Below are 10,004 nucleotides of genomic sequence, written 5' to 3'. Positions count from 1 at the left end.
TGGTTCTGGTTCTGGTTCTGCTCTGCATCCCCAGAACCAGAACCAAACGAGGAGACGCAGCATTCAGCTTCTATGCACCACAAATCTGGAACAAACGTCCAGAAAACTGTAAAACAGCTGAAACACTGAGCTCCTATAAGTCTTGACTAAAACCCTCCTGGTTAGAGCTGATTTGAAATGTGATCAATTACAAATTTAATGACGGCATCGACTTAATGTGATGATTTGATTGTTGATTCTATGCTGCGTGACTTTGTGCTTTTGTTTTGTTATTATGTAAAGCTCTTTGAAATGCCTTGCTGCTGAAATGTGCTATACAAATAAAATTTGGTTGAGTGACTGGTAAAAGTCAGAGGCCAGCTTACTGCATCGTAGATTATCTCCACTGGCTGGGAGTGGATCTTCAGCAGCTGGTCTCCAGAACTCTCCTCAGGGTTCAACTCAAACACCACGGTGAGCAGCGATGATGAAGAATTGCCCACGGAGGCGATGAGCGAGGGGACGGCGCCCCGCTGCTGCAGCCCTGTGACGTACCAGTGCTCCAGCGCCGCCTCCACCCTGCAAGAGGAAGCAGCTGGTGTGAGTCTGGCTGAGGCGGGCCAGAGGGTTCCAGAGGAAACGCTCCCACCTGACCGCCTGCGCTCCGGGTCTCTGGGATATCCTGGTGCTCAGGTTGACCATCTGGATGTTGAGGATCTCTGGGACGTCGCGCTGCTCTCTGATGGTCACTGACGTTCTGAGCAGCTGGAAGGTGATGATGGCACCGACGTACTGAAACACAGAAGGCCGGGTTACTGGGTCACCTTAGGACAACGTTTCACTTCATTAAGGTTCTGATCCCTGAGGATGAGGTCTGGGCTTTAACTAGGCTTATGTAACACCAATTCTCTTTCAACCATTCTGTTCTAGATCTGCTGCTGTGTTTGGATCCTGGTTCTGTTCAGGATGCAGTTTGGACCGAGCTTCAGCTGCTGGACAGATGGACTCAGACCAGACTCTAGAAAACCTTGATCCACAGTAGAGGTCCCGGTCTGCTCAGAGACAGCCATCTCTCCTGAAACCACCATGCATCAGAGCATGAGGAGTCTCTGTTGACCTGATGTCTGGATTCCTCCATCACGGTCCAAGATTTCTAGTTTGTTCTCATCTGTCCAGAGGACATTGTCCCAGAAGTCTCGTCCTCCATCAAGAATCAGCTTTGTTAACCTCAATCCGACAACCATTTTCAATCTACCATTGAAGAAGACGCTTTCTCTTTCAACGCTGACACAGGGTTCCTCTGCCTGTCCTGTCATGAAAGTCAACATTTTTCAAACAGACTCTCTAGAGAGTCTCTACTTGTCAGAGTCTCTACCTGTTTGGGTAAAGCCAGGTTGTGCGAGCTGCCGCTGTAGCCAATAGCTGTGTAGAGTTTTTCCTTCTCCTCAGCCGTCATCAGCTGGTCCAGACCTGAAGCTGAAACAGAACTTGCCGGTTCAGAACCAAATCTTGTGTCTCTCCAGAAGGTCCAGATCAACTCTTACTCTCAGACTCCTTGTCCTCCTCCACCTCCTGCTCCTCCTTCTTAGTCTTCCTCCCAAACCAGCCGCTGAAAAAGCCTCCTCCTTGTTTCTGGCCTCCGGCTTTCTTCCCAGCCAGTTTCTGGCCCGACCGGATCACCTGCAGGAGCAGAACCATGAAATCAAGCCGGGCCTGTGAGAACACACATCATCACCTTCATTTGTACAAGATCACCTCCATCTGGGCTTGCTGACGGGCCAGAGTGATGTTGAACACGTCCAGGGTTTTCTCCAGATCCTGAAGCACAGCAGAGACCAGCTTCAATTAGTGTTTTTTATTTATTTTATTTATTACTTATTAGTTCAGCTTCCTTTTATCCATTGTAAGATTCAGCAGATCTAATTATTAATCATTTAATTTCAGACATAGTCATTTAGAACCATTTCATTTTTAATGGCTGCATTTCTTCTGAATATTGAGGAGAAGAATTGCTGTAAAGTCAATGAATCAACGCAGGAGACTGTCGCCCCCTGCTGGGCCAAGAGAGGTGAATGCCCTAAGTCAATAACTTTCTTAGAACCTTTTTAAATTACTTTGAAAAAATAATCTGTTTCATAACTAGGATCCATTGGAATGGATGCTGGAGTGAATTGAAACGTTGCATTAAATTGTCATTATTTACAAAATCATGCAAAGTTGGCATTTTTAATGGACTTTTAATGCAACTTTTAGACATTATTTACCGAATGACATCATGACAACAGTCATAAACATTCATAAAGACTTCTTTATGTTTATGACAGCGTCATGTCAGTCTTATGCACACCCCTTCAAATAAAGTCTTACCAAAAACATTTATACAGAACATTTCAGGACGCGTTGACCAACATCTTGAGAAAAACATCTTGATTTATCCAATAAAAGACTGAAATGGAAAGAGATCATTTCATGTTTGAGAAATGAAATGAAATGAAATTTATTCGAACATGATACAAATATAAAAATAAAATAGTGCACAGTAACAAGAAGTGCATAAAAAAGAAGAGAAAATACAGGTTTTTTGTTTCAGTTAACATATCATGCTCAAAATGGGGTAGGAAGAAGTGAGAACTTATAAACTCCTAAAGAGGAGAAAGAAACTGAGTATGAGACGCTGGGATGGGCTTCCTGAAGGTCCGAACTCAAGTTTCCATTTCTGCTTCAGGAAACCCAATCAGCTGATCTCAACTCCACCAGTTCAGATGGGATGGATGGAGAGGAAGTTTCCTCACAGACATTTAACCCGATATCAGAGGGCGGCAGTGGATTCTTAGACCAGAATCATCCATCCCATATCCAGGTGTTATGGGATGTTTGGTTGCTTAGCAATATGAGTCACATCGCTAAGCGTGGCTTACTGTTTCCTCACCTGGATCTGCTTCTCGGTGTCTGGCCCTGGCTTGTTCTGACTCAGCAGTTTGCTCTTGTAGGCAGCCTTGTAGACCTTCAGGCTCTCCCGGTGCTGCTGAATCTTGGACCAGGACCACATGTGGCTAAGGCGTCGGATGTGGACCTCCATGATGCTGTTGAAAGCATACCTCCACCTGAAGGTAGCAGGAGACCATAATGTAACTGGTCTGGTCCTGGTTTTATCTGGGTCTGAGCTAATGGAGCAGGACAGCAAACCGACCAGACTTTGACGTTCTTACTGACAGGAACATCAGGCCTGAACTTCCTGTAAGGGGCGCTCTTTGCCATTAGATCAATGGACTCCAGTACCTCCACCATGCTCAGGTACTGTGGAGGACAGACAGGTAAAGGTAGTCTCACCTGTTTCCACCCGATTTATCCAGCAGGATGTGTCTTGCCTCACCTGAGGTTTGGTCATCTCGATACTAATGTTCTGGACCTCCAGCTGCAGCTTCACCTTCGGAGACTTCAGCTCTGCCTCCGCATTCGGGTTGATGCATATTTTAGCCGAAGCGAAGATTGGCTTGAAGACTAGACGGAGAGGAAGAGTGACCAGCAGCTCTGACCGTCAGGGACTTGACAGATCCCCAAAAGATCCACAACATCTCATATAACAAGACATGTTCAGCTTTTCATCAACCCCACATGAAATGATGGTCACACTTTCATTCATCGTTATAAAGACTACGATCCTTATTTGATCTTATTTTAGTCTGTTTTCTGAATACGTAGTAAATTCTAAAACTGAATTAAAATCAGCTGAAAGAAAGAAGACTTATACACACGTGTTTGCATGGCTATCTTTGTGGGGACTTCCCATTGACTTCTGTTATGTCAAACTTTGTTTTATTTCAATCAAGCAATCAATTTTAGCTATAAAGCACCCTTCATGTTGGAGGCAGCTCACTGGAAACACATAATAAATGGTTTGAACCATCCAGGGTCACAGTCTGCAGGTGCAAAAACCAGAGTTGTGAAGTAAACTGAAACTGGTGGGATTCTCCCTTTTGCTCCCATCTTTGTAAGGGGGCCGGTGGATATTAAAAGCTTTTTCCTTTTCTTCACTTCCCTGGAGTAACCAGGGGAGTCATTGCTCTATTCTTTGCTTAGTTTCTTAATAAAATTATAATCAAAATGCATTTTGATTCGTTCTTGATTGACTCAGTGTTTCACCTTAAGTAAGACTAATTTATTTCCTTAACACTTCCATTCATTTCTACAACCTAACCCTAATAACCAAAACTCAATTCACACCTTAGTCCTAAATCTGACCCAACAGCTTAGTATCTCAGGAAAATGGTCCCCACAAGGTATCACACACACACACACACACACACACACACACACACACACACACACACACACACACACACACACACACAAAGATTTGTGAAAGATTTCCACTCAGATGGAAACTCTGTGAGACTCAGATCTTCGTCATTTCCTGGACAATCTGGACTGCAGAGCAGCTAAAGCTGCAGGTCAATAGATTCAACCAGGGAGACACTTAAAAAATCCTGCTACCATCACAAACCCTTAATTTAGGGTTCAAAGGTCATAAGGCCACCAGCTGACATCACAAAGAGACAACATTTATTAATCAAAGATCTGAACTCACTGTCCTGATAGTGAGGCAGCTGCTGGTCTTTGCTGCTGATCTCTGACCTCAACTGGTCCTGCAAAGGAGAGCAGGATCAACCGGGGGGCAGGGAGTCTCTGAGTCCAATCATAAACAGAAATGAGCTTCATCAGATCAGCACAGATTTGGAGGAGTGGACTGACCACAATGTCCTGCCAAGAGCTCCGGTAGTACATGGGACTGTTGACGTTCCAGTAGGTGCAGAGACTCTCCAGACGGCCCAGCTGGGGACAGAGACACCGGGCAACAGGTAGGTATTAGTACACAGTGGTTCAGCAACAAGGCAGCTCAAAGTGCTTTACACCAAAAAACCATAATAACCAATTATGAAACAACAACTGTTATGTCCTTTGGGCACATTATAATTATTTTTCCTGATTGTTTTGTTTCTAGACTTTAGTCAAATGATTTTTTTCTGATTTTTAATATATTTTGGAGTTTGGATCATTTCTTATTTCGGAAATTAATTTGATTGCATTAAGCTAGGCCTGTTGGTCCACCTATAACTAGGCTGAATTACGACGAGTGTGTAGGTGCGTGCAGACCCGCCCTTCCGCTCGCTCCACCGCCACCGGGGATGCGTTCTGCCGCTGCGCCACCAACACCAGAGGCTGTAGGCCACAGCTGACGTCTGCAGCCTGCCACACGGTAGCTTTTGTTATCCCTTGTTTGCTTGTCCTATTTTTGTTTCTTTCTTTTGCAGTAGGTTCTTTTTGCTTTAGTCCAGTACCAGTAGGGGCTTCGACGGCCCTGTATTGGGTCGGCCCCCTGCTGCACCGTTTTGTTCTTTGTGATCGGCTCACCAGGTCCAACTTTTGGGGTTTTGTGTTTTTCTTTTTTAGTTCACTGGGATTGAGGGTATTTAATTATCTTTTCTTTCTTCACAGAAAATCAAAGCAGCTGAACCAAAAGAAAATTCCAAGATTTTAAAATGTTTTAAATAAAAGAATATTTGAACCTTCACTCTTGCACCCGTTTCTTCAAATATGTTGTGCCCTTTTGGACGTAACAACAAATATTGCATTTTGACAAATGCCATCATCAATCATGATTGATCCAAGGAAACACTCAGGCGCAATGTGATGACGGTTTAATGAGATGGCAGTACGAGTTACAAAGCGAGGAGTTTAAGTATCTGGGGATCTTGTTCACTAATGAGGGAAGGAGGGAGCGGGAGATCGACAGGCGGTCCGTCGTGGTAAAGAGAGAGCTGAGTCAAAAAGCGAAGCTCTCGATTTACCGGTCGATCTACGTTCCCACCCTCATCCATAGTCATGAGCTTTGGGTCATGACCTAAAGAACGAGGTCAAGGATACAAGCGGCCGAAATGGGTTTCCTCCTCAGGGTGGCTGGGCTCTCCCTTAGAGAGAGAAGCTCGGTCATCCAGGAGGGACTGAGAGTAGAGCCGCTGCTCCTCCACGTCGAGAGGAGCCAGTTGAGGCTCGGGCATCTGGTCAGGATGCCTCCTGGATGCCTCCCTGGTGAGGAGTTCAGGTCCCACCGGGAGGAGGGGAGACCCAGGACACACTGAGGGACGATGTCTCTCTGCTGGCCTGGGAATGGTTTGGGGTTCCTAGAGGAGCTGGAAGATGCTGGAGAGGGAAGACTGGGCCTCCCTTCTTAGGCTGCTGCCCCTGCGACCCGACCCCGGATAAGAGGAAGAAAAAGGATGGACAATAAAACCAGAAAGGAGAACGGGTGAAGACTGATGTCCGGTTGATTTCTTTCAACGTTTCAATATTTTTTCCATTATTTCCACACTATAAGGTTAGGAGACAATAAGAAAAGTGCTTGAGGAGAGGTTTAAAAATAAATTAGTGAACATTTTGCTACACAGTAAATAGAGTTGAGATGTATAATAATGTATACATCTGAAAATTAAGTTGTTTAAATTCTCATTCTGTGATAAAAACACACTTTTTATATTTAGTTCTCATTCTGACACTGTACATTACTAAAGTGTCTGTTGTAAATCCATGAATCCATGCAGGAACATCAGGCTGCAGAGAGGCAGAGACAGAAACACAGATCTGTAGATATTTTAGTTAAATGCTTGTGGCTGAAAACAACAGGAGAAAAAAAACATTTAGTCTTTTTGCCTCAGTGTTTTTATGGCTCTTTGGTAAGTTACTGAATGCAGGGCTGGAAAGTGAGACTGAGTAAACAGTGAGGAGCTAAGGTGTCAGATGTGAAAAGTATCAGATCAAACTGTTGCACTGATGTAGGGAGATGTTCAAGAAGAACAAAACTTGTTTTTTAGATTTTATTTTTCTTGGTCAAACTGCTGTATTGAGTTTAAAACTGCCGAGTCCTATTTTATGAGCTGTTTTCTACTTTGGTTTTGAGGTAGAACCTGTTCAATTACCAGTCAATTTATATCAATGCATTTTGACCAATAAAATGTATCAGAATCTGTTAGCCTGTCTGTGCTACCAGAGTATTTAGCTTGCTAGTTGTGAGGCAAATGCTAAAGTGAGTGTTGACGGTCATTATGCTATGCATGACTTTAATCTGATCATTGGATTGTAAATAGTAACATGTTAGATTACTTGTTACTGAAACAAGGGTCTGATTAGAGTAACGCGTTACTGACGTATTGATGGACCCGAGTGGAGTTGCCCCCCACCTTCTTCAAATCAGACAAAATTGGTGTCAAACGTTTGTGCTGGTTTGTGCAGCAAAAATCTTCATTTGTACTGCCATCTTTTTAAAGATATTAGTAGTTTATAGAGGTCAACCAGCACAAATGTAGCACAAATGTTTGACACCAATTTTGTTTGATTTCATAGAAGAGGGGGGGCTGGTTGACCTTTCCACCTTCACTAATATCTTCAAAGCCAAAGCAGCACAAACGAAAAATTTTGCTGCACAAACCAGCACAAACATAGCCGAGTTGATTGACACCAATTTTGTCTGATTTGAAGAAGGTGGGGGGGCCAACTTCACTCAGGTTATCAAAGTCAACAGCGGGCTAGCAACAGTTAGGCTAGCATAACTAACTCACTGCTCACTTTTTCAATATTTTCTTAAAATTCCACCCAACTGCCCTGTGACCTCTCTCTGGTGCTTGAGGCTCTTCGGTGACCCCTGTTTGAACCCTTGGCATCTCCAGACCTCAAATGACTCCCACTGAAGGCAGCAATTCTTTTTTTATTCTTAAAGTGTCACTGGAAACAGGCAGTACCCAGCCACTCCATCTTGCCTGGTTTGACACTGAAGGCTCCTCCGAACCTCTGTGCCCTGTTCGTGCTCTTGAGGCTTAGATCAATTCCACTGCATTTTTGTGAAAGACAAATAGCCTTTTTGTTTGCTATGCAGGCTCACTGAAATATCAGGCCGTTTCTAAGCAGACTGGTTTGTGGATTTGATCGCTAAGGCTTATGCCTTGCAGGACCAAACACTGCCAGCAGGAGTGCGGTGCCTATCTAGGAGGGGCATGTTGATCTCATTTGCTGCCATGATCGGGGTGCCGTTGAACGTTAGATGCCATGAGGCCTCCTAGTACCTTTGCTTGGTTTTACAGGATGAATGTGGCTACACCTCATCCCCGTCATCAGGTAGGTGGTGTAGTAATTGTTCCATGGATGTTGCAGATTCCTCATGATCTTGTTTACATGAGTCATCCAGTTCTTTAACAAGCGCCTCCGGTGGTCAGTAGGGATGATGTAGAATGAGAGTTACTGCGGTTCTGTGATTCCCGGATGACCCCAGAGTGCTTGATCCCTTAGAATTATTGCTTTTTGTGAGAAGGTTGAGGGATTGAGCACAGGGTGTGATGTGACTACATAGAGTCGTGGGGTCACCGGCAGGTCACAGGTGACTTTGTTATGATTAACTCTAGACCTGCTCATGCGCATGAACATCAGATGCTTGAAGCACCGCCTCTCATCCGAGATTCATAAACCACAGTTACAGCAGTAACTCTTGTTCTTTATGTCAGACTGAAACCAATGCAGAACAGTTCTGAACTCTTCTGGAACTGGTTCCAGTTCTGGTCCGAATGGAACCAGAACTGGAACCATTTCAAGTCGGACCCAGCTCTCCAGTTGCTTCAATAGCAAATCAACGGTCTCTTTTTTTCCCTCCAGCTGTGTTTGCGTCAACAATTATGAAGTTCAGGAGAGACCGAGTGGAGCATCTCACCTTATAGATGATCTTTGCAGCTTCATTCAGAATGCACAGCTTCCAGTTCTCATCAGTGGTCTGGAGGTAGAAGAACATGAACCGTCAGCAGAGGCAGCCGGACGTCAGGCTGTGTGTGTGTGTGTGTGTGTGTGCGCGCGCACCTGCAGGCTGAGCTCTGATAGTGTTACTCCCATCGATAGGGGGCGCTGTGGATCTGACAGCTGAAAAACATCAATGAAGCTGAGAGTCAAGCAGAGCTTCAGGAGACAGAACCAGAATTGGGATTGGACAGGACCGGGTCAGAACGCACATCATCCTCGTAGCGCAGGTGGATGCTGCTGATCTTCACCTGCAGGTTCTTGATCACCTGTGTGGCAAGTTTCTCCATGAATGTGTCCTTCTTGTCCTCCTGAGGTTTATCTGAAACAAGCAGAGACAGTCAGGAACCGGGTCGGCTCCCTCTGGAAAAAACCAGAACCGACGTATCTTCTCAAAAGATCTGCATCTCTTTAAGGAGAAACATGAACTCACCTGCTTTGTGTTCATGTCGCTTCAGTTTCTTTAGAACTTTTTTGTGCTTTTTGGGTTTTTTACGTCCTTTTGGGACTTTGGCAGCGTTAAAGACAGAACAGCCATTAGAGAGAGAAAAGCTGGAAACAGAGAGACAGCAGGAAGCAGAAGAACCAGAAGCTTTGGACCTGATGGACTGAGTGAGCAGAGACACCAATCTGACTTTGGGCATCAGAAACCAGCAGTGATGCTGCCATGGACCCAATAAAGCCCAAACCACTGACTGGTCCCTGGTCCAAACCCTGGAGACAGCTGTCTCCTGTGTGTCTCAGTGTCTGAGTATCTTAGTGTCTTAGTGTCTCGGTGTCTCTGAGTGTCTCGGTGTCTCTGAGTGTCTCGGTGTCTCTGAGTGTCTCGGTGTCTCTGAGTGTCTCCGTGTCTCTGAGTGTCTCGGTGTCTCTGAGTGTCTCCGTGTCTCTGAGTGTCTCCGTGTCTCTGAGTGTCTCGGTGTCTCTGAGTGTCTCCGTGTCTCCGGGTGTCTCCGGGTGTCTCAGTGTCTCAGAGTGTCTCAGAGTGTCTCCGAGTGTCTCAGTGTCTCCGAGTGTCTCAGAGTGTCTCCGAGTGTCTCAGAGTGTCTCCGAGTGTCTCAGTGTCTCTGGGTGTCTCAGTGTCTCCGAGTGTCTCAGTGTCTCCGAGTGTCTCAGTGTCTCTGGGTGTCTCAGTGTCTCCGAGTGTCTCAGTGTCTCCGAGGGTCTCAGTGTCTCTGGGTGGCTCAGTATCC

General features: G+C 45.3%; 1 protein-coding gene across 1 annotated transcript in view; it reads right to left on the bottom strand.

The window, feature by feature from the left end:
- Nucleotides 1-65: 65 nt before the first annotated feature.
- LOC103131538 (vacuolar protein sorting-associated protein 13C-like) overlaps nt 66-10,004 on the bottom strand; it is an 18,743-nt gene continuing 8,804 nt past the window's right edge. The window contains exons 6-18 of the mRNA XM_016666724.1: nt 9,024-9,133; nt 8,875-8,934; nt 8,732-8,791; nt 4,732-4,812; nt 4,568-4,625; nt 3,353-3,480; nt 3,170-3,276; nt 2,909-3,083; nt 1,735-1,797; nt 1,524-1,659; nt 1,355-1,455; nt 629-771; nt 66-558 (exon numbers count right to left, since the gene is read on the bottom strand). Coding sequence (XP_016522210.1) covers nt 273-558; nt 629-771; nt 1,355-1,455; nt 1,524-1,659; nt 1,735-1,797; nt 2,909-3,083; nt 3,170-3,276; nt 3,353-3,480; nt 4,568-4,625; nt 4,732-4,812; nt 8,732-8,791; nt 8,875-8,934; nt 9,024-9,133 — 1,508 coding nt within the window. The 3' untranslated portion in view covers nt 66-272. The remainder of the gene's footprint in view (nt 559-628; nt 772-1,354; nt 1,456-1,523; nt 1,660-1,734; nt 1,798-2,908; nt 3,084-3,169; nt 3,277-3,352; nt 3,481-4,567; nt 4,626-4,731; nt 4,813-8,731; nt 8,792-8,874; nt 8,935-9,023; nt 9,134-10,004) is intronic.

Source organism: Poecilia formosa, unplaced genomic scaffold (assembly GCF_000485575.1).
Source record: "Poecilia formosa unplaced genomic scaffold, Poecilia_formosa-5.1.2 Scaffold785, whole genome shotgun sequence".
NCBI classification, from domain to species: Eukaryota; Metazoa; Chordata; class Actinopteri; order Cyprinodontiformes; family Poeciliidae; genus Poecilia; species Poecilia formosa.
The sequence above is the reverse complement of the archived record's forward strand: the minus strand, read 5'-3'. Positions and strand labels throughout refer to the sequence as shown.